This window comes from Neolamprologus multifasciatus, chromosome 7 (genome assembly GCF_963576455.1).
Source record: "Neolamprologus multifasciatus chromosome 7, fNeoMul1.2, whole genome shotgun sequence".
NCBI lineage: Eukaryota > Metazoa > Chordata > Actinopteri > Cichliformes > Cichlidae > Neolamprologus > Neolamprologus multifasciatus.
This window is the reverse complement of record NC_140445.1, coordinates 41081781-41105380: the sequence shown is the minus strand read 5'-3', so window position 1 is coordinate 41105380 and position 23600 is coordinate 41081781. Positions and strand designations below refer to the sequence as shown.

The window sequence follows — 23600 nt, the reverse complement described above, 5'->3', positions numbered from 1 at the left end:
CAGGGCCACCTGAAATATAGCCACTTGTCAATGACAAGGCACCCAGGCCCTAAATTATATTTTGTTTTGTTTTCTGTTTTCTCTAAATGGGACCATAAATAACAAAAAATCATGCTGCACTTTAGGTATGAAACCATAAATGCAGTAGTTTATGAGATTCTTAGTCAAGTGAGAAGTTAGCAAACTTTCTTGTAGTATGTAGTATGGCATAGTGTACTATGTCTGTCTTTTATTTGTAAGTAATGCAAATGTAGTTCCAAAACTTTTTTCACTGTGACTGGATGTCAGCTTTAAACATCTAACCTTATTTTGCATGCCTCAGTAATATCTTCTGGGCTTTAAGTTAGAAGTGCGGTAAAGTTATGTTGAATTATGGTAAAATATCAATACCAACAAATAGTGCATTTCAGTGATCTTTATGAACTTTATGTTCTAACAAGGATTTGACATACTCAGAATAAAAATGTAAAAATTTCAATATGTTCTTTCTTTTCATTAAATGCAAGAGCAAATATCAAAATCAATTCTCATCAGAAAGGAACAGTAATATTTTAAATATGACTGAGTGAGGAACAATCAAATGTAATCATCCTGAGGTAACTGACAGGCTTTCTTGAGTTTTGTTTCTTCCAAGAAAAGTCTGTTCTATCCTCAGCAGATGACATAGGTATTTACAATGCTATTGTTAATGTATCACCTGTTATTGTAAATGGGAGGAGAAATGCTACCCACAGCTACATATCCAAGTTCACCTTCCACCTCTGAATTCAGTGTCTCAGTGTGGGGCTCCTGGGTAGGCAGGCAACATGGGGAAAGGTTTCTTTATTAGTAAAACTGTTGGGATTTTGGGGATCATCGCAGGTGTGGGAGCCTTAGCCACTATCATAGCTTTATCAGTTGTTTACTCACAGGAAAAGGGGAAAAACAATAATCAAAATGAAGAAAAAACAACCTCCAAACCCCCTACCACAACATCCATTCCATCCAATAAACCTTGGGACAAGTATCGGCTGCCCAAGAACCTGGTGCCAGAGACATATAATGTCACCTTATGGCCAAGACTGACTCCAGACCCAACAACTGGTCTTTACACCTTCTTAGGTAAGGCTTTATGAGTACTTTTCTCTCTTTCTCTGTAACTTTCATATAATAGACCCTCCCGGTATCAGCAAGCACTAAAGCCAGAGGGTGTTTACCAGCGTTGTTCTCAGAGGTAGAAGTATGATTGTAATGCTTTTTATTAGTTTTCCAAAGGATGACTGAAAATGTATGTGGTGGGGCGTGGTCTGCGGTGCCGTGCGGACGCACCTGCACGGCATCCGCAATCACGCCCGCCGTGTTAAAACACGGGGACTCAGGGGTTGGTGTGGGGTTGTGGTGGTGTGATGCAAATATTAAATAAAGATGGCTCAAAACATGGATCTGTGGTCCCGTCGTGCCTTAATTCCACCACATTGGTGCCGAAACCGGGGAGGCGGCAAGACGGGCCCACAACAGAGCCAGGGAAGGGAGGAGCTGTCCCAGATGATGGCTGAGACGGCGGCTATCCAGCGGGAGCAGGCGGCGGAGGTGCGTCGCCAGCAGGAAGAGTTGCGGGACCAGACCGAGCGCCACCTGAAAAGGATTGGGGATCTGGCGGCGCTGCTCTGGGCCTGGCGGAGGCGGTGGTGGAGCAGCTGTGCGAGGAGACGGGGGTCCCTGGTCCAGGGAGTAGGTAGGTTCGGCCAGATTGCTCCCCGGCCTCAATCGGGCGATGGGGGTGTGTGGTGGGGCGTGGTCTGCGGTGCCGTGCGGACGCACCTGCACGGCATCCGCAATCACGCCCGCCGTGTTAAAACGCGGGGACTCAGGGGTTGGTGTGGGGTTGTGGTGGTGTGATGCAAATATTAAATAAAGATGGCTCAAAACATGGATCTGTGGTCCCGTCGTGCCTTAATTCCACTACAATGTATAATGTAGAACACACAATAGAATGAATAACACTGATCACATTTTAAATGTCTTTGAAGAGTTGATGAGTTGTTGAATCCGTTCTAAGCCCAACTAACAGTTGCGCACTATATGGAACAGAAATTAAGCAAAATATTATTAAGCACAAATGAAGCACATTTTAATGGTAAACTGTGTTGGGAAAAACAGGTTGCAGTTAAACAACAGAGACAGCAATACTTACAGTAACAGGAACATTTGAGGTGGAAAGGCTTAGAATGCTATAGTGAAATATGCATGCAGTTTTGATATAGTTAAAGCAATAGTAAGTCCAGGTGGCTTTTAATTTAAAACTACAAAAAAATCTGAATAGGATAAGCAGAAGCGATTGGATAGTTTAAGCCACAAAACTATTTGTCTTACATTATGCTGTCCTTTAGAAACACAAAAGACAAATACAGTTTGAAGTTTAAAAAAAAGTATTAAAAACGAAATTAGTTTGAATTTATATGACACCAACTCAGTGCTGCTATTTTTTAAATTACTCTTATATGTGTATTTTCAAAAATTAAAAACACATTAAAAGCTTGAGTTTGACCTTATAACTATCACACCAATGATATTGGTTAATGAAAAACAGTTCTCATCTCTTATAAAAGTTTAGATCTGATCACACAAGTGTGAAAATTAAATGTAACAATAGTAAACAACAGAGAATGAAGAAAAATAAAGCATCTGAAACTTGAAGTCCTTTTTAGGTGTGCAGCCAATTGTTTTTTGTTTTTTTTTCCGTGTGCTGTTTAAATATTCTCTAGTGGCACGAGAGTTATGGTGTTTTTAAAGTTGGACTAAAGTGTATTAGCTATGGGTTGCTAATAGCATTATCTGATGCAACTGACTTGACATTTTTATATTTTTTTGGCAACAAAATCATGGATTGGATAAACCGGTCACATATCCTAATGTGACTCCAAATAATGTGAAGGTTTCTACGTTTAAACAACTGATTAAACTGCACATTATTTCTTGGTGTTTCAGGCAATTCCATTGTGGACTTTGAATGTGTGGAGGACACTGACCTGATTCTTATCCATTCTAATAAATTGAATTACACCAAGTTTGAGAACCAGTTGGCAAGACTCATGTCAGTGAGTAGTGTTGAAGCCCCCACAATCAAGTCCTCCTGGCTCCAAGGTGTCACACAGTACCTGGTCCTGGAGCTGGATGGTACACTGAAAAAGGGACACAAGTATCGCCTCTACACTGAATTCATTGGAGAACTAGCTGATGACCTTGGAGGCTTCTACAGGAGCGAATACATGGAAGATGGAGAGAAAAGGTAAGTGTATATAGTGTCAACAAACCTGGAACATATCAACATAGGTAACAATGAAAATAGCAAAAAAGAGTGTCTTTAATAATTACATTTTTGTTTGAATCATTTAAGTTAGTTAGTCTCTGTCCAAACTTCAACCACATCTAGAACAACTACAAAATAGTTGTTAAAAATCAACGGTTACAGTTTGACAATTATTTCAATAATGAATTGATGAATACTGTCATAAATTAGCGTAAAATTCCCACAGTACATACTTTTATATCTTTTGTTTGACAAAGTGTCTGAAAATAAGAATTTTACTGTCTTACAAGCAGAAATGGGCAGTTACTGTAATCCGATTACTTTATCCAAGTAACAGAGTAAAGTAAGGGATTACTATTGCAAAAACGGTAATTAGATTACCGTTATTTTTCCATAGGAACGCTGCGTTACTAAAACCGTGATTTTTATTTTTTTTGCGAGAATGTCTCATGACAGTGACGTAACCGAGTGCGACGTTCGTGGCAACAGCTGTGTGCAGATCAACAATGGATAATATATCGAGTGCGGGAGAGAGTATGAGCGTGCAGCGTTTAAAGCGTTGTAAAGTAAAGTACTGACCTTACTTTGAGTTTGATTCCATAAAAAGTGACAAAAACATTAGCGTCCGCTGTGTGTGGGAAGAAAACTTCTTTTTACAGCGAAAAAAACCCCTAAACTTCCAAGCAAGCGCCGAGTGCGCTACCACGTAATGTGAAATTCACAGAGAAACTCGCGGATTCTTCAACTGACCGCTGCAGCACACCTGCACCAGGGTAAACCTCCGCCTACGCCACTCCTGCTTTACAGGTGAAAATAGAGCAACAGGACCGCTAGTCTTTGACTTTATTTATTTTCTGCTGCGTTTTACTTGCATTTATTTGAAAGAGTGAAAAAATACTAATTTTATGTGCTGGGATGTGCAGAAAATAGGTTTAAATATTAAACAAATTTCTTTCAGTCAGAGAATGTTGCATATAATTAAATTTTTGCTTGATGCATAAAGTTAAAAGATTAAAACTAATAAAACAAGTTTTGAAAAAGGACCTTTCCATTTGATTACATTTTGTATGATGGATTATGCAGAAAAAGTAGAATTGGGCTGAAAGATCTATCGCTTTATCACCTATTCAGGTTGTAAATCGTGTTTTTAAAAAGTAACTAATTAATTACTTTTGAAAATAAGTAATCAGTAAAGTAATGGGATTACTTTCGGAGGGGAAGTAATTAGTTACTGATTACTTTTTTCAAGTAACTTGACGCGAACTTGACCAACGTCAAGTACTGCTTACAAGATAAGAAAAGTTGAGGACTTTGGTTGAAATTACTAGTTTTTATGTTGTTGTTGTTGTTGTTGTTATTTTGCTTATCTAGGCCAACTAGGTTTTGGGCATATAGCTATTACATCTTCTGGATTTCAGAGAACCTTCATCCAACCATTTTGTTTAAATTGTGTAGCACTTTCTTTACACACAAAGTTAATTTATCTGTTTCTTGTCAGGGTCATGGCTACCACCCAGATGCAGCCTACAGATGCTAGGAAATCTTTCCCTTGCTTTGATGAGCCAGCTATGAAAGCTTACTTCTTCATTACGCTGATCCACGACCGTAGAACTACAGCCCTGTCCAATGGCAAGGAAATAGGTTAGTTTGGGAACAGAGCAGATATTTTTGTTTTAAAAATCGATGTCACTACATAGTTAAATATTGAGGATGTAACACATAGTTAAACAATAAAATATGACAACAACAATAAAGTATAAAAACACTTTATGTGTCTAGTCAGTAAAATGGTAAGAAGTGGAAAGCAATCAAATAAAAATGTTACCTCTTTATTTTATTTATTTCAGAAACAACTGAAATCAACCTTGATGGCCAGGATTTGCTTAAGACAGTTTTTGAGCGAACAGAGAAAATGTCGACTTACTTGCTGGCATTCATTGTCAGTGACTACACCTATATCGGTAACAGCATTGATGGCGTTGAGGTAATTGTTGTCCCATAGTAATTTTGACATTCTTTAATCAAAGTGGATTTCAGTAATTTTCACAGTTGCCTTTTCTTCCGATCAAGTAGAGCAAATATGTTATTAGTAAAACGGAAAACTAATTAGTAAAAGTTTCTTGTGCTCATCCAACTGAAGATACAGAAAATTTAAAGGAACACTTTAATCAAGTAAATAGCATCAAGTCAATTTAACATCTGGCCCCCAGGAGGCCCCAGAGGCTGGGCAGGCTCTGCTGAGCCCGGAGCAAGGCAGGAATGAGAACCTCTGGGGGTCAACTAAGACCTTAAACTTGGTCTCTGGCCATGATCCGGGCAGAGTTTCTGTCTCAAGGGAGCCCCGCTCAGCCGAACAACAAACAGTCCCAGAATAAATGGTCTTGAAACACAGTCTTAGGAGTCTTGGGAGTCAGCTCACTAAAATCGGATTTTTTCCTGGCAGTATTAGCTGGCTGGGAAACAAGACAATCAGGACCTGATACAGAATCCCAACAAACAGACTGAGATGGAAACCATCAACTAATAAATGGTAAAATTGTATAATGGCCTGTATTTGTATAGCGCTTTACTAGTCCCTAAGGACCCCAAAGTGCTTTACACATTCAGTCATTCACACCTACACACACTGGTGATGGCAAGCTACATTGTAGCCACAGCCGCCCTGGGGCGCACTGACCGAGGCGAGGCTGCCTGACACTGGCGCCACCGGGCCAGTGTCAGGTTAGTCTCTACCCACATACATAAAATACAATTAGAGAGAACAGCAATGTCCATCTTGAGGGCTGTATTCCAGAGTGGCGGGGCAACCTGGTAGCTTCCACAAACCAGTGCCCACACCTGTATATTTTTAATGGACTCATTCTAAGTTCACATAAGTGAACACATAAGACATAAGTCAGACTAATAATGCATATTTGTCAGTTTAACATTATTATTTTTTTCTTATAACTGCAAAAAAATATTGACTGTACGTCTTGATGCATGCTCAATCATCCAGGTAAGTAAATCTCCAAAAGTTGATTCTGTTCATCTGGACGTAGCGTTTTCAGTGGGAGAAACGTTTCGTCACTCGTCCAAGTGGCTTCTTCAGTCTCAGCTGACTGCAGGTTTCCCCAGTGTTATAAACAGTACATTTGCATCATGACTGAAACCAGTCCACTGAAGGAACAAAGGGCTGGGAGGTCAGTTCCTTAATCTTAATTATGCAAATTCTCATGACCATTGATCAACAATAACTGACCAAGCCCTACTGATCAAAGACCACTAAATATGGGAAACCAAACAACCTCTGGCTAAGTGGATGGCACAACACAGAAGAGCTACCTCGTCAGGCCAGGACTCTGCAGTCTATTTACACCTACAGGCCAGTGGACTCCCTGTCCAGGATGAGGATGTACACATCCTGGACAGGGAGGAACGCTGGTTTGAGCGCGGAGTCAAGGAGGTCATTTATGTGAAAAGGGAAAGACCATCTCTGAATCGAGGAGGGGGCCTAAGGGTACATCTTTCACCATCTTACAATGCTGTGATTGCAGCCATTCCCCAACTCTCTGTGAATGGGACTCATGGCCATTGATTAGTGGTCTTTGATTAGTGGTTGTTGATCAATAGTCATGAGAATTTGCATAATTATGATGAAGGAACTGACCTCCCAGCCCTTTGTTCCTTCACTGGGCTGGTTTCAGTCATTATGCAAATGTACATCCAAGAAGTCACTTGGATGAGTGACGAAACGTTTCTCCCACTGAAAACATTACGTCCAGATGAACAGAATCAACTTTTGGAGATGATTGACTGTACTTTTAAGATCATAGTGCCTAGACTGTACCCTGTACTCTTTCTATAGATTTAAACTATTTGAAATACAAGTGTATAGAATAATGTTATTTTGCAAAGTGGTGAAAAGTGTTTTTCAATTTTATTTTATTTTGTGTAATCCGGGTTTAGATCCGCATTTTCGCCCGGAGGTCCGCCATTGCAGCTGATCAAGGACAGTATGCCCTTAACAAAACTGGACCAATCCTTAAATTCTTTGAGCAGTATTACAATGCCACGTACCCTCTACCCAAGTCTGGTAAGACCACCACACAATTAGCTAGACATCTACATGCTTGCACGTTTACAACTGGACACTTTTTCGCTTCACTGTATCATGAGTCAGTACAGCTGTCCTGATGCACCAGCATGGATTTCTCAAGTCTGTGAAATCTTAATCTTATATCTATTATGTACATTTAATTTGATCAAAGTCTATATTTAATAAGTAACAATACTAACATATCAAGTACTAAGTGAATACCTGATCTGAGGCCTTGTCATGAAGTGACTTTATATTTCTTGCTTGTCATAAGTGACTAAACTCAAATCAAAGACTATGAGAGCAAGAAAACCTATCCTATAGTGACATTAAATGACCATAAGCAAATGCTAAATTTCATTAAAAAGATGCAAAATAACATCAAGATTATAGTTCTTCAAAAAACTACCACAAAATGACAAAGCAATTAAAAAACAGTGTACAAAAAATGCTATACTTTTTCCTTTACCAGTTGATATGATAGACTTCAGCAGCATCAGTTTCCGTTAGTGTACAAAAAAACACACCATAAAAATGCCCTATCTTTATGGTGTCCTGTTTGAAGTTCATTTTGTTCATTAATAAATGCACCTAGGTCTCTGCTCACATGTAAAGTGGGAACATGTGTCTACTCAGTGTACTAATCTAATCTTAGATCTCAGATCAGTTTTTGGCCTCATGTTTATTGGCATCAGGTGTATATTTATGGCAAAACTGTAAAATATATAGTTTTATTGCCCAAGACCTTGGCAGCAGCATCCAGTCAGCTCCATTATGTTCTTATCATACGCACATCTTTCAGTTGTGACTTTTTATGACCTGTTACGAGAAGGTCATCTTCATTATCAATTATTAACAGGTAAAATGTGATTCTTCATTGTTATATAATTTTAGCCTGTCCTATGTTGTAGGCCAAGATTTGATGTACTCGCACTTATTTTATTTGACATTTTGTTATGCATATATAAACTGATATTTATGACACCTTTGAAACTTTTATTTATGTTATTATAGGTACTTTTAATTAAGTAGGATGTTAATCAATGATTTTTTTTTACCCATAGTGGATTAAATTGACACTGTTGCACTGTGACTGGGTAAAGGTTTTAAGCACTTCTGCTGTTTTAAACTGGTAACCTCTTTCACTTCAAGCAACTAATCAACCACATCAACATAATCTCTGTCCTAACACAGATCAGATAGCAATCCCAGACTTTAATGCAGGGGCCATGGAAAACTGGGGTCTGATCACATACCGGGAGACAGCTCTACTGTACGATGAAGCATTCTCCTCCAACTCCAACAAGGAAAGGATCGCTACGATCATTGCTCATGAACTGGCTCACATGGTGAGTTTCAAGTCCTGGAAATAAAGTTTAGAAGGATTCTTGAGATGCTGAATATAGGCAATAATTAAGTTTTAAGTGCTTTGGAAAACATTCATGTCAACTCTCAGGTCCCAGAAAGCAATTTCAGATATATTTCCAAGTAACTGGTAACTGGATATATATTATATAGTTGATATTCTGGATATATAGTTTTAGTTTTTACATACTTTTCTACTCTACCTGAGCACATACAGCTTGGCTGATTCACCCATTCACACCCATTCATATGTCATAGCAAAGGGTTGAAGTCCCAGAAAATAACTTCAAGATGAGACTTAAGTGAATAAAAAACTTCAAAAAACAAATTCTATTCACTTCTTTGTAAACTAGTTCAAATGCACGAGTCAATTCTCACATTTTTTTCTGAACTGTCCCTCTAGTGGTTTGGTAATCTGGTGACACTCAGATGGTGGAATGACTTGTGGCTGAATGAAGGCTTTGCATCCTATGTTGAGTACTTGGGAGCAAATAATGCTGAACCTGACTGGACTGTGGTAAGAATTTCATTAACACCAAATTGTTTTGAATATAAGCATTGGTGCTCGACAAAGTTCTTAAGTATACAGTCTCATTTGTTTTATAATAGACAGACCTCATCGTGCTCGGTGACATTCATAGGGTGTTTGCTATTGATGCTCTGGCTTCTTCTCACCCTCTGTCATCTAAAGAAGAAGATATCCAGACGCCAGCACAGATTAGTGAGCTGTTTGATGCTATTTCATACAGCAAGGTAAAGCATGCATAGACTCTCAAAACCATGAAAACAAAAAGCTAAAAACAAAAAAAAAAACTAACAGTGTGTTTTCTCCTCATCAGGGAGCATCTGTCCTCAGGATGTTGTCAGATTTCCTGACTGAAGATGTCTTCCAGCTGGGACTGAGGGTAAGGACCACAATATAACAGAACACAATGTGCTACTATGATGGTGAGTCCACCAGCCAGTCATCCTTGCACAGGTTTTTGCTGTAACAACAGGACAGTATCTACATTGTTTTAAAAATGTACCAGAAGAAGACTAAAAGAACTGCACTGCCTCAGTTAAGGTTGGATCAACAAGAAGGAGTAAATAAACACTATATCAACAGTTGCAATCTTGCAGAAGACCGCTGTATGCAGAAGGTGATCACCAGCTCAGTCATGCTGGTTACCACGATTGTTGCAAAAGCACAAACCTTCTCGCTCAAATAATTATTTAAACGTTCACTGCAATAGTGAAAGTCCCTTGTCCAGTTTCTGCACATAACAAGCAAGATACTAGTGATGAAAGCTTTTTACTTCCTCTGAGAGAGTATATAACCATAGTTTCTTTAACCATACTTTCCATAATTTATCTTATCTACATAAGGTTTAGTAGGTTTTTGAGTATGATTTAGGAATACTGTGTGTCCAAAATGGGTAACAACTTAATGGTATGTAGTAAGCAGTCACATGTGTGCCAAACCTCTATAAAGGTTTTGTTTTGTGCAGCCACATGTGGAGTTGTATCTGTTCAGCCCACCTACTCCCCATCTCCACCTCACAGACACTCCAACTTTCCAATCCATCTTTATTTATAGAGCACTTTAAAAACAACATGGTTGACCAAAATGCTTTCCAGTAAAAAACAGTGAAAAAAGTTTAAAATCTTACATTAAACACACAAAGAAAATTAAATAACAATAAAATAAATAAACAAATAAATGAAAAAAAAATGATAAAAATGAATCAGTAAATGTTCAAACATAAATAAAACAGATAATAAAATATACAATAAAAAAATTAACAAAGTAAAGAAGATTACAAGCGACTAAAAACTGACTACAAGCCGACTCTGGTACTACTCCTAAAACGCCTTGGAAAAAAAGGGGTGTTTTTAAAAGTGATTTGAAATTTTCAAGAATTTGGGCCAGTCTAATATGGAGGGGCAACTTATGGACACTTCAGTAATAGTCCGATCCAAGCGTCAGTCTTCATCTTCACCACCTCCAGCGTGTCAACTCTGGGAGCCCTGTCCTAAATCTTATCACCGCTGGGTTTCCATTCTGCCATGATGGGTCTTCAGAGTCTAATCACCAAATACGTGGATTTTTATATCTCAGTAAATCATGTTTAATTCTTCCAAGCAATCTCTCCTTGTTGAAATGCTTTTATATATTCTTAAACAACCCATTCATACACCAGTTATCTTTCTCAAATTACAAATTACAATTTGTCCAATGATGAGTGAGAAATATAAATAAACTAGGAAATCATATCCTGTCATCTGTGAAAAGGATATCCCTTTCAATGAAAGAACTTGGAGGACATTGTAGCAAAATATTGAACACTTGTACAAATTTTTGGAAAGTTTTGCCAACACAGTAATCCCTCATTTATCCAAAGCAGTGTGTCTGACATATCTCTGTTTCCTGTTTTTTTTTCTGCAGTCCTATCTGAGTGAATTTAGCTTTGGGAATGCAGTCTACACAGACCTTTGGTATCATCTGCAAAAGGCATGTTATCATCTCTCTCCTCTTTTTATTTGAATATTTAGTTTAAGATCTAATTTTTTTTTCTAGTGCTTTTGAAACATCAGAGAGGATCACACACACACACACACACGTTTAAAAAAAGCATATTCACTTTTTAATCTTTTTGGATTTTTTGGGACCTTCACAGGCTGCTGATTCTAGCAAGTTAGAGCTTCCTGATACTCTCGATAACATAATGAACACCTGGGTGCTGCAGATGGGCTTTCCTGTGGTTACTATTAACACTGGGACTGGAAGTGTTTCCCAGCAGCACTTTCTTCTGGATCCAGAAGCTGTAGTCACAACTCCATCCCCCTTCAAGTATTTGCACTGCCTTTTTTATCTTTTCCTCCTAATATATCAAGTAAAGACCATATTCTTTATGCAGTTCTTCAATTTTTGTTATTTTTTTAATTTTTTAAATGGCAAAATGGTTACAGGCAGTTTTTAGTTAATAAAAAGCAAAATAAAGAAAAAGAAACTGCAGAAATAATGTTTCAAATGTTCTGCCGTAGTTATCAATGGATCATTCCAATCAAGTGGATGATGACTGGAACTATGCAGAATCCACTGTGGCTAACATCCAAATCAGGTAGATAATCCATTCCCAGCTTAAGACTGCACATCATTTTCAAAATGTGGTGGTCCTCTGCAGTCCACCAATCGTGTAATCACAATCTTTTAAGTATTTTTTCATCTTTGTGTTTTCACTGATTTATGTTCAACTTCTAACAAGTTGCTTGTTGGAGTTGATTCTCCGTTAGCAGAAACCACTGAATAATTGGTTCTGTTTCTTTTTTACATGTAAACATTTGAATTGACTCAAAATTTTATATTTTTAAAACTATATTACCTTTAAATTCTTGTGGTCTCTCTATAGTACCTTAATGTCCCTGAGATAGAACAAACAACATGATGGTGATTTTGTGTTCATAAATAAAACAGTTGCAATCTGTTGACAGTTTAGAGAGTTAAAACTTGAACTTCATTTCAAATATACAAAGGTCACAAAAAACACAATTCAAGCTCAAACTGCTGGGTCAAAAGACCCAGCGCACTAACAACAGCTGAAACTTGGCCAAAACTGAGCTATATAACTGGACAATTGTCCAAAGCACAGCACCACTCTGTACTTTAATTAAGTAGTTTGTTTTTCTTGTTACGTTTACTCCCTTCATTTTAAGGTAGTCACACTCTATAATGTAGGCCTAAGAAAATCAAGATTTTTTTATTTTCCTTCTTTTTCTACCGATTCAACCTGAGGACTATTAGAGTTAAAAATTAGACTAAAGTTTGTATTTCCGTGGTCTAATATTATTTGATTATTACATTATCATAGCACAAGATTCAGTTAGCTTTTCACAAAAATAGCTGGTAGAACCATCATTCAAAAAGCTGATTTTTACTTTCTTATGTTGAGCAAATTTCAAAGCCTGTACTTTTTTACGTTTACTTGAGTAAAGTAGTTGAATCAGTACTTCAACTTTTACTGGAGTATTTTTAACACTGGTATCTGTACTTCTACTTAAGTGCAGAATAGCTGTCCTTTTGCCACCATTAGCTCTTGCGGGATCTTAAGAGAACTGTGAATAATGAATACCTGCAACCCTCAATAAACTAAGGCAACTTTTTAAGAAAAGCTTACATTTATTTTATTCTTGTGCACCAACTTTGAGTTCTATTTCTTCGCTTTCTAGAAACATCTGAAGCTATGAAAGCAACACGAGATCAGTGGGTGCTAGCCAATGTCGACATGGTTGGTTACTACAGGGTCAACTACGATGATGGCAACTGGGCCAAACTCTTAGATGTTCTGCAGAGTAATCATCAGGTAAGACAGAGGAGCCCAACACACAGTCATTATCAGTGATTGTAAACGTGTTTCTTGATGTTTCCTGATGTTTCTTTAAGCTCATTCCACGGATCAACAGAGCTCAGATATTGGATGATGCCTTCAATCTGGCCAGGTAAGTTTGCAAGTGTTGTCTCACATGTACATGATAACTGTTATGATTACGAGATGTACACTGCTGTGAAAAACTATTTACTTCTGTTCCAGCTTTGTCACTTCATGATCATTAAATCGTGAATCAAGTGCGATACTTTGATTAAATACATTATTATTATAAGTATTTACTAGCTACATCAGGCCTGATTATTAACAGACATGTTTAAATGATATATCAATTAGTCAGATGTCATTTGCATCCGACTTTGTTACTCTAGAAAGAGTTACAAAACCATTTCTAAGGCTTTGGGACTCCAGTGAATCACTGGGAGAGCCATTACCCGCAAATGGAGAAGACATGGATAATTGTCTTTTCTAAAGGGAATGTTTGATATATGTGAGGGACACTTCCCTCAGTCCATCACCATGGAGACCACTGTTGCTTTCGCCTTCCACATTCTCTCAGCCCTTGCTATTTCTTGAGCTTCTCGTGTTCAGTCTTCCCAATGTTGCTGTCATTTGGAATAGCTACATCTATCACTACAGCCATTTCTGCTCGTCTGACACAACTATTTCTAATCAGTTAGCTATCACCAGGCTATAAATAGAGTATAGCAGGTCATCTAGTAATCAAAGGGTTGGTGGTTTGATCCCTTGCCAGTCTGCATGCAAAATATTCTTGGGCAAGGTACTAACCTCAAGTTGCTCTCCACTGCATTCATTCGAGTATGTGAATATTAGATAGAAAGCACCTACATAGAAAAGGCATAGAAAAAGTGCTTTGTGAATGATTTAAGTTGCTTAAAGTGCTTTGAGTGCTGATGTAGAGTATGAAACCACTATATAAGAACCAGTCCATTTACCATTTTGTTTATTTCAGCTTTTTTATACCGGGATCAATATGACCTCAGTATGGCTTAATTATCTACAATATTAAAAAATAATATTTTCTTGAAATTACTGAATTGAATACCAGAATCAGGCTGTTATGTAATTGTACTTTGGATAAAATCTGCAAGTTGCATCAAACAATAAAACTTGTGCACATTTTATAACTATAATAATAATTGTAATCTATTTTTCATATGGTGACATTAAAGTGGTAACAGCGATACTATGAGAAGAATTACGAATTCGAATTCTCTTGGGGTCCCCAGGGATCCCAGCCAGTTGTCCATGTATTTTCAATATGTTGGTAGGCTGTGGGCTTAAATACTTACCTATCAGATAATAATTAATAGTACTTGTGGTAATATCTTAAAATTATGACAATGGAAAACATAAACATGAAGTATCTGATTAATTTTTACTATATTCTACCTCTTAGAGCCAAGATCATTTCTACAGTGCAGGCGCTTAATACTACCAAATACCTGAATAATGAGAGAGATTACATTCCATGGAAGGCAGCCCTTAACAATCTGGACTTTTTCTACCTCATGTTTGACCGCAGCGAAGTCTATGGCCCCATGCAGGTGAACTTCTTCCAACGACATATACATACAAAAGAAACAATACACAAATAAGTTGTCACATTATCTGAGTTCTGTCTTTGTTGTTTCAGGAATATCTCGTGAAAAAAGTCTCCCCTCTGTTTGAATACTACAAGCAAATGACAGGCAACTGGAGCAAAGTTCCTGATGGACACATGGACCAGTGAGTGAAAACACATTTTAAGTTTTCAACATAAAGCTGACACCAGTCTAAACTGCATTCATAAATCAGATAGATAGGTTAGACTTTTTCAATAAAAAATAATTTATGTTGTGATGTAATTGTAGAAGTTGTTCTTTTCTGGACCCAGGATACAGTTTTTAAATGAATTATTTAAAATGTGTAATTCTACAAATTCAGTTCAGCACACGTGATAGCTGGAACTTAGAAACTCTGCTACTCAGCTTATATGATGTTGAACTCCGAAATATCTGTATTCATTATTCTTTGCTCTCCCCAGTTTTTCCGTAAAAGTTCTTGTCAATACTTCTGTTTTCTATTTGTCTATCCTGCAGGTATAATCAGGTGAATGCAGTTAGCCTGGCTTGCAGGACAGGGTTGGAGGAATGCCAAAACCTGGTCATGACATGGTTTCAAGAGTGGATGCATACTGACAGCAACAGGTGTGTGTCCATGTCAATTTTGGGGCCAAGAAGATTTCTTCGGGTTTGGAAACCATCATATATATATATGTATGTATGTATATATTACTCCCCAATGTGAATTGGTGAGTGAATTACTGGAGCCGTTAGGGTCTCACAGTGGCTGCAAACTGGGCCCCTGGAGAGCAGGCACAGTTTGCGAAGCTGGTGTATAAGAGCTACCATGATCTTTGGAGAGAGAGCAGAGAAAAGCATAGACAAGCTAGCCAGCTGGTGCCAGCAGACCCAGTCTGTCTCTGCAGAGATCCCCTCTATGAACATTCACCTTGAGCACATATTAAAAACATAAAGACAGGATTATGAGATGTACACTCGTACAACATAGAGTCATATATGTCATATGAGTATACTGGGATGAAATCCTTGGTCCAGCTGTCAGAGTCTACAGTGGTGCAGTGAGTCCTGGGTTCCTCCTGGTGGACGACAATGCCCGAGTATGTATGCAGGCAGTACCAGGAGGATCAAGGAATCAATACCCATGATTAGGCCTCATGTTTGCCTGACATAAATCCAATAGAGCCAGGGATGAGCTTGTTAATAATCTGAAGGAGCACACGTAGAAGCACATGAATAAGGTCATGTAGTGACTTTGGAAGTGTCCACACTTTAATCCTAAAGAAAATCTTGGGAGGGAGTTGAAGTTTCAAGTTCTGAAGCAGCAGCCAATAATATCATTTAAAATGAAACCTTAAAAATTTGAGACAGTTCATTTCCTTTTCTTGTAATTAAGCAACCTTACAAATTTGGCAGGGGGATCAAATAATTATTCACCTATACTTTAAAGTAATGAAGTGTACTGAAGTCTAACAATATGCTCTTTTTCTAGGATCCACCCTAACCTGCGCTCCACTGTGTACTGCAATGCTATTGCAGCAGGTGGTGAGAAAGAATGGGATTTTGCGTGGTCACAGTTTAAGAATGGCAGTACTGCTATTGAATCTGATAAACTTCGCTATGCTCTGTCCTGCACCAAACAACCTTGGCTGCTCAACAGGTACATTCATTGCTTTATTAATAAATATGCCACACTATGTAACTTAAAGTTACTATCTAGCACACATATTTAATCTGTGACTGTTCAGGTATCTGGAATACACTCTGGATCCAGACATGATCCGAAAGCAGGATGCCACCGCCACCATTGTCGACATTGCCAGTAATGTTGTTGGTCAGTCTCTGGCATGGGACTTTGTCAGGGCTCGATGGTCATACATCTTCAGTCAGTGAGTACAACATAACTCTAAAACAACACCAGAATTTCAGTTTAGGAAGGATAGTTTTTAATATGAAACAAGAATTACAGTTTATCTTCAAAGTGACAGTTTAAAAAAGGTTGCAACACATATATGAAGTGTTGTGTGTCATATCTATATGAACCAAAAAACACTTACAGCATAATCCATAACATAATCTTTATATGACTGGACCCATAACTGATGCAACCATCAGTTGAGGATGCACTGTGGTTAGTGCACAGTGTTATGCTGATGTGGGACTGATGATGCTTTTGTTTTCTATGTGATTCCAAGTTTTGGATTTAAAGCAGAGCCTGAACTGACTAGGAGACGTTAGGAGAAACATCACCAGATATTTTATTAAAGTTGTTTAAAATGCCAAAGGGAAAGCAAATAATTTATTTCTCTCATAAGCAAAAAAGGAGTAACATATCTCATACTTCAGTTTGTAGGGCTTCATAAGAGCCATTACTCTAAGCAAGATTTTTATAAATAATTTCAGATAAATAGATTTCATCCCGCAAAAATCATTAGTATGGTTTTCTTAAATTTCTTTTCTTTCTTCTCTTCTTTTCTTTTATCATAAATAGCTTGTATATGTTACAGTTTGGATAGAACTGCACTCTTAAATGATCAGAGTATTTAAAAAATATAATGTATTGTATACTCCTTAAATATACAGTATATATACATTTGTAATGAATTATATGTAATTTATGAAAGCACGTAGAAATTCAGTAATTTCACAGATGATAATCACGTTCTCAATGAAAGAGAAGACCGTTCTTAAGTGACTTGGACTTTAATTTCTGCTAACTGATGTTTGCCTTCGACTGTGCTTCCCTCTCACAGGTATGGTGGTGGCTCATTCTCATTCTCCAACCTCGTAAACGGCGTCACCAAGCGTTTCTCCACTGAATTTGAGCTTCAGCAGGTTAGATATTTCTTTGAAATGACTTTACCACAATGTGGTTTCCCTTTTGTTCATTTTGTTATACTACTTTTAAATGTATACTTTAAGCGTTATCTTAAAGTATACAAGACATCCTCTGGTCTCAAAATCTCAAATTTCAAGTGTTGATTTCAAGCCTTCCCGACTTTACAAGATGTTAATTTGATCTGAACTGACGTGAATTAATAAGTTTGACAGGACAGGCAATTTACTGCTAGGTGATAGTGTTCTCATTACCAGTATTTGCACACCTCTGTTGCTTGTGAAGCTCGCACACAAGAATTTCACTCACATGTACTGTACCAGTGTACCTGCACATGTGATGTGACAATAAAAGTGATTTGATTTGATTTGAAACCTAAAGACAGTGGTTTGGTTCTCATGGCCCTCCATAGCATCAAAGCACAGTGGCCTCCCAATGCTCCAGTATTCATAAGCACAATCACTTTCCCATCTTCTGAAAACACTTTTAACATAAACAGTATTAACATATACCTCTCATCATATCCTATTTGGATTTATTTAAACATTGACTGAAATCAGTTATGTTAAGCCTTAAGCCAATCTTCAATCAGTCTGGACTGACTCATAGAAACAGACTGACAGAGGTTGACACAACAAAGAACACAGATACATAGAATATATACACAGGAGGACATTAGGGCAGAGTGGACACACCAGGGAGCACAGCTGTGAAGAATAGAACTAACAAGACAAGGAATCCAAAACTGAATATGATACACACAAGAGAGAGGTCTAAGAAAATAAAACAGGAAGTAACACACATTGAGACCCAGACTAAGACGCATGAACTTAACAAAGAGACCGGAGCTACACAGAGACATGACTGACTGGGGAGACACAAAGGGATACAAACATGGAGACAACCACTGTGATTACCACAGGAGACACCGAGTTAGTGGGGACAGGTTAATTTGAAACACTAAATTGCCCATAGGTGTGAATGGGTGAGTGAATGGGACTGCAATTGGTTGTCTCTGTCTGTGTGTTAGCCCTGCGACAGACTGGCGACCTGTTCAGGGTGTACCCTGCCTCTTGCCCTAAGATAACTGGAATAGGCTCCAGCTCCCCCCGCAACCTTGAAAATAAAAATAAATAAATAAAATTTTATTTATATAGCACCTCTTTATACAGAATCACAAAGTACTGCACGTAAGATAACAAGTCATAAAAGATAAAACAAACAATATAAAACGATAAGTGGAAATGAATGATTGGATGGATGGACACTGAGGACAGGACACAGAGGTGACAGACAGGGCACCAAAAGGAACTAACATACTGAAAAAGGAACCAAGCAATATGAATAAAAACAGATAAACAAGTAATAGGAAATCAATACACAAAACCCTGAATATGATTTATCTCAAATGTCCAAAGACAGAATTATAAGTCCAGAACAAAAACTCAAAAATACTTGGTCTGAGACTCAGGACTATGACAACTTTAACATCAACATGCAAGCATTCAGTTTTGTGCCATAACCAAGCTGCAATATTTGGTCAGTTTATAAAAAGTTGCAGTGACTGTGTGCAAGAAGAACATTCATCCAATAACAATAACAAAAGGTTTGAGTGTTTGTAGCATTTTATGAATGACAAACAACATGTCTCAATAGTAAAATGTTGGGGAAAAAAACAATTCTAATATAAAAAAGAGAGAAAGAGATGAGTGATATGAACAAAGCCATGCATTTTCAGTATATGTCTTTTGTTTAAAACTACTCACTGATTTACATTGTGTCTGTTGCATCAGCTGAAGCAGTTCAAGGCTGACAATTCCGATGTTGGTTTTGGCTCTGGGACCTTAGCACTGGATCAATCCATTGAGAGAACCATCGCTAACATTAAATGGGTTGAAGAGAACAAGAAGAATGCTCTGGACTGGTTCACAACTGAAGCTAACGCCCAATGAAGAAGCTGTTTTTACTTTTTCATCATTCATTTAAAAATGAAAACAGAAGTTCGATCGACCTGAAAATTTTTGTGTGTTGTTGTGTCTGTATTGTTCTGTCTGGTGTTGCATTGATTTTTGCACACTTGCACTTTATGTAGTCCCGTGTGTATTTTCTGTTATATGTAGCTCCATGGTCTTGGAGGAACTCATTTCTCTGTGTACTGTGTATGGTTAAAATGACATTAAAGCCCCTCGATTTGACTTGACTTGATGCTCTGGCTCCCTCGAGTGGTAGGTATAATAATTTCAGTAATGCAGTCAGTTGTCTTTTGTGAGGAAGAAAAACAGATCAGCTGCCGTCATTTACTGATGTCTCCAAATTTTAAAATTTTTTAATGTCTATATGTTGTTAGGTAAAAATATTGTAATCAATGTACCCAATGCACATGAATAGCTATTTACAAATGCTTTTCACTTTTAGTTCACACAGCTTTCCAGCTGCTTCTTCCAGCTCAGCACACCACACAGCTCTCTTGTCTGGTCTCTTCATCCTATTCAAATAGGGGATGAATGATTATACGATGGAGATCAGCCGTTGTGGTCTGCCTCCCTGACAGCACACCACTAAACCCTGCCTGCAGCTCCCTCTTTGCCTGCTGTACATTTTTACATTTGTGTAAAAATGTAGGTACTGGAGTAATGTAAAAGTTGTCAGAAAAATAAATAGTAAAACAAAGTACAGATACCTGAAAATTCTACTCAAGTACAGTAGTAAAGTACTTTTTACTTCCCACTACTGACGGGCAACAAGGACAAACACATGGAGAGAACCAAAGAGACGGAGAATGAAAAGATGAGACAGAAACTGGCAGTGGGCAATAAACATAAAAAGACTGGGAAGCTGTGATAGTGCACCCCTTAATGGAAGCCTCCGGGGAACACACTGGGTTTGTAAGGAGGACACCTGTGGCTCATTGACCATAATCCAGAATGGCAGACCATGGGACCCAGATCTGAAAGCCAAGAGAACTGGACTAGACTGACTTAATCTAGAAAACGCGGACGTGTGGTGTGGTGGTCAGGGGGGTTATGATTAAGTTCGCAACAACGCCACCTAGGAGAATTTCACCCCTAGGAAATATAAAGATGAAGCGTTTAAACTAAATAACCAAATGTCTGCACAGCTTCAAAAATGCACCACTGAAGCAGATTGGTTCCATTAAAATATTTAAATACCTTTATTCCTTCAATACAGATTTTAGAATAATAAAAATGACATAAAAGAATTATAAGCAATTGCAGCCTGGATAAAAGTTGACTGTAACACAGCCTATCAGCTGTAGTAATGTCCTAAAATAAATGTAAAAGAAATACTGAGCTGGACTTGCCAGTAGCTGAGGACCATGGAAAGAGAAGGAAGTACCTTGTGTGCAAACCAACCAGTTTTAGACCCAAAGTGCTGCAACATAGAGACTGTGGGAAAGGACCCACCACCAGGAAGGTCTCACAGCTACTGGCTTATCTTTAGTCACGAAAATAAAAAACAAGAATGTTAAAAATCACAAAAATATAATAAGACACTTGACATCAGACTCATACAAGAAAAACTACTAAAATCCACTCCAGGCATAGAGTGTTAAAATGTCTTACACACACACGCTACAATAAAATACACAAGCCAAATAGTCATATACACACTCAACTGGTGAACTGTCGCCTGTGCCAGTGACTGTTGTTATAACAGGTAATCCTAGCTCAAACACAACATAAAGAAATTCCCATTTGGCGCCTTCTGTGGCCTTTGGAGCAAATCACTAAACAAGCTAGTAGAAATAAACAAATGATGCATGTAAAGTAGCAAGACACACGGGCAAGAAGTAACTGTGGCAAAACAACGCAGGCAAAACAGGAGGAGTATAAACAAGAGAGTCGTTCCTCAAAGGACGGACCACAAAATAGTGGCTGCTGCACCTGCTGTGAATGCCTTCACAGCACTGATCATTTCACACACTTTTTTTTTCATCTCTATCCTACAACTGCTGGTTCAGCTTTTTAATTTCTTGATCCAGATTTTTGTCCAGATCACCCACTCAGCATCTCTTAGTAGCATGGTATCCTCTCCTCTCATTGTCATGAAAGCCTCAATCTCACCCAATAAGAAAAAAAAAAAGCTTACGTCTGCTCAACACCGGACTTCCGTGTAACTTTTGCACAAATGGGTCTCACCCTTTTACTCCTTTGATTTTTTCCTTGTCCTCTTTTTTTGCCTTTTCGTCAATTCTGTCTTCGTACGGACCTGCCGTGTTCTCCGTCGTTTTGTACATAACTGTTTTTGGGGCAAATAAAATGCAAGTAGGGATTAAAACCACAGAATTAATGATTACCGGTGCTGGAAATACTAGCGCTTGATGCAGTGCTTTGATTTTGTTGCCTCTAGTACCCACGATGCAAAATTCACGTGGTCTGTCAATCTCTATCAATGACTGTGGAAAACAGTCATTGATCTCTATTCAAGTCAATATAATACTTATTTGTAACCTACATCAACAATTAAGTTATGATAAATTACGTAATAACTACAACAGAAGACTTACCTTAGTGGAAATGCTTGGAGCAGACTAACATATGAGCTGGAGTGTTCTGAAACGTTATATCTGGTCTTCGAACGGCTGCAAACCAGGCCATCCATCATGCCTGCTGATGAGTGATGCAGTGATAGTTCGAACATTTAGGAAAGTTTGGGTGCACTTTGCCATGTGCAATAAATCTGGAGTGAGGTCCTGTCACCTCTGCTGCTCCATCAGTTGTTATAGAAACCAGTTTTTCAATGGATTTTTTTATCCCCAACAAGTACTGCTTCATTGCATTGTCAATGCCAACTTCCTTGGTTTTCAGTGGCAGCAACGTCAAAAATTCCTCCTTTGTAGAAAAGTCATCACCATGTGTGCACAGCTAGCTGTGCTGTATTACTGTAGTTCACAGACTCATCACACTGAAGTAAATACCAGGAGCACCTTTGCAGGTCCAAATCTAGCTTTCTCTCTGCTGACTGTGTTCAAGCCAAGCTGAACATTAGCGATAGCAGAAAGAATCTCAGTCTTATTTTCTCAATGATTCTGCCATTGCCTCTTTAATGATCCCGACATTGATGAAGGGTTTTTTGTGCTTGGTTAGGATGTGCACCACTTTAAATGATGCCTCGGTTGATGCGCTAGCGTTCTTTGTCTGTTTAGATTGTTGTTTTTGGAGGATAGTTTTCAATTCTTTTACCTTTTCTTTGCAGAGGTTGCTTCCCACTGCAAAGTCCTGGGAAAGGTTTTTCAAGTTAGACGTTTCTGCCAATAAACAGACATTTTAAGTTTAATCAAACTAAAAGCAAATAATTTTTTTATAATCTACAAACGATTAGTTAGCTCAAACAAAGTGGCCTTTCTTGTTTAGACAGTTTATATTGGTTTGCCTATTGAACACAGCAACTCATTTAAGACTTATTTAAGATTTTCAAATTTATGCCACAAGTGCATCTACTAGGGGGCTGAGGGGTAGCACTGGCTGCCACCAGTATTAAGTATTAGGTTTTTCACTCAGCCACTCAACTTGCTGTGAGCTTAATGTGAGCTACTGTTTTCAAGGCAAAAAAATAATAATAAAAAAATAACAATGATCAAGAATTATGTTAAAAAGTTTATTAACTGCAACAATCAACATGAAAGATAAAAATCTACTTTTATATAGTCACTGGTCATAATACTGATATGATTACTTTGTTGTTCTTTAGTGAACTAAAAAAAGTTTTAAAAAGTCTTTGGATATGGAGAACTGAAATAAATGAAATTAGATGACTTAACTCAAATAGTTAATTCAAAAGGAATTAGTGGTAAAACATTGTATCCATATTACAGTTATTGTCAACAGAGATGAGAGGTCACCAAGTGAATTGAAGAGAAAACATTATTCAAAAATAATACTTACATGGAACGACGTAACTGCTCCTCAAAAATGTCTTCCATGATTTCTAAGTAACTGGTTAAAAATCATGTATGTCTAACAACATTGTTAAAATATTACAGATATTCTCCGTTGGACCATACTGATCTCAGATCTGCCCTGATTAGCTTTCAGCGCGGTTCCAACCACACGGTTGTCGT

The 23600-nt window shown here is 38.0% G+C and overlaps 1 protein-coding gene across 1 annotated transcript; it reads left to right on the top strand.

The window, feature by feature from the left end:
• The first annotated feature begins 462 nt into the window (after window positions 1-462).
• Window positions 463-19713, top strand: anpepb.1 (alanyl (membrane) aminopeptidase b, tandem duplicate 1). The gene is made up of 21 exons (XM_085167416.1): window positions 463-1101; window positions 2968-3268; window positions 4788-4930; window positions 5137-5273; window positions 7238-7364; window positions 8562-8716; window positions 9136-9249; window positions 9342-9485; window positions 9572-9637; window positions 11161-11226; window positions 11393-11565; window positions 11760-11836; window positions 12942-13075; window positions 13156-13211; window positions 14520-14667; window positions 14757-14848; window positions 15202-15309; window positions 16175-16342; window positions 16431-16571; window positions 17436-17517; window positions 19312-19713. Exons 1-21 carry the CDS (start codon window positions 807-809, stop codon window positions 19468-19470), a joined length of 2886 nt encoding a protein of 961 aa, XP_085023542.1. The 5' UTR covers window positions 463-806; the 3' UTR covers window positions 19471-19713.
• The last annotated feature ends 3887 nt before the right edge of the window (window positions 19714-23600 follow it).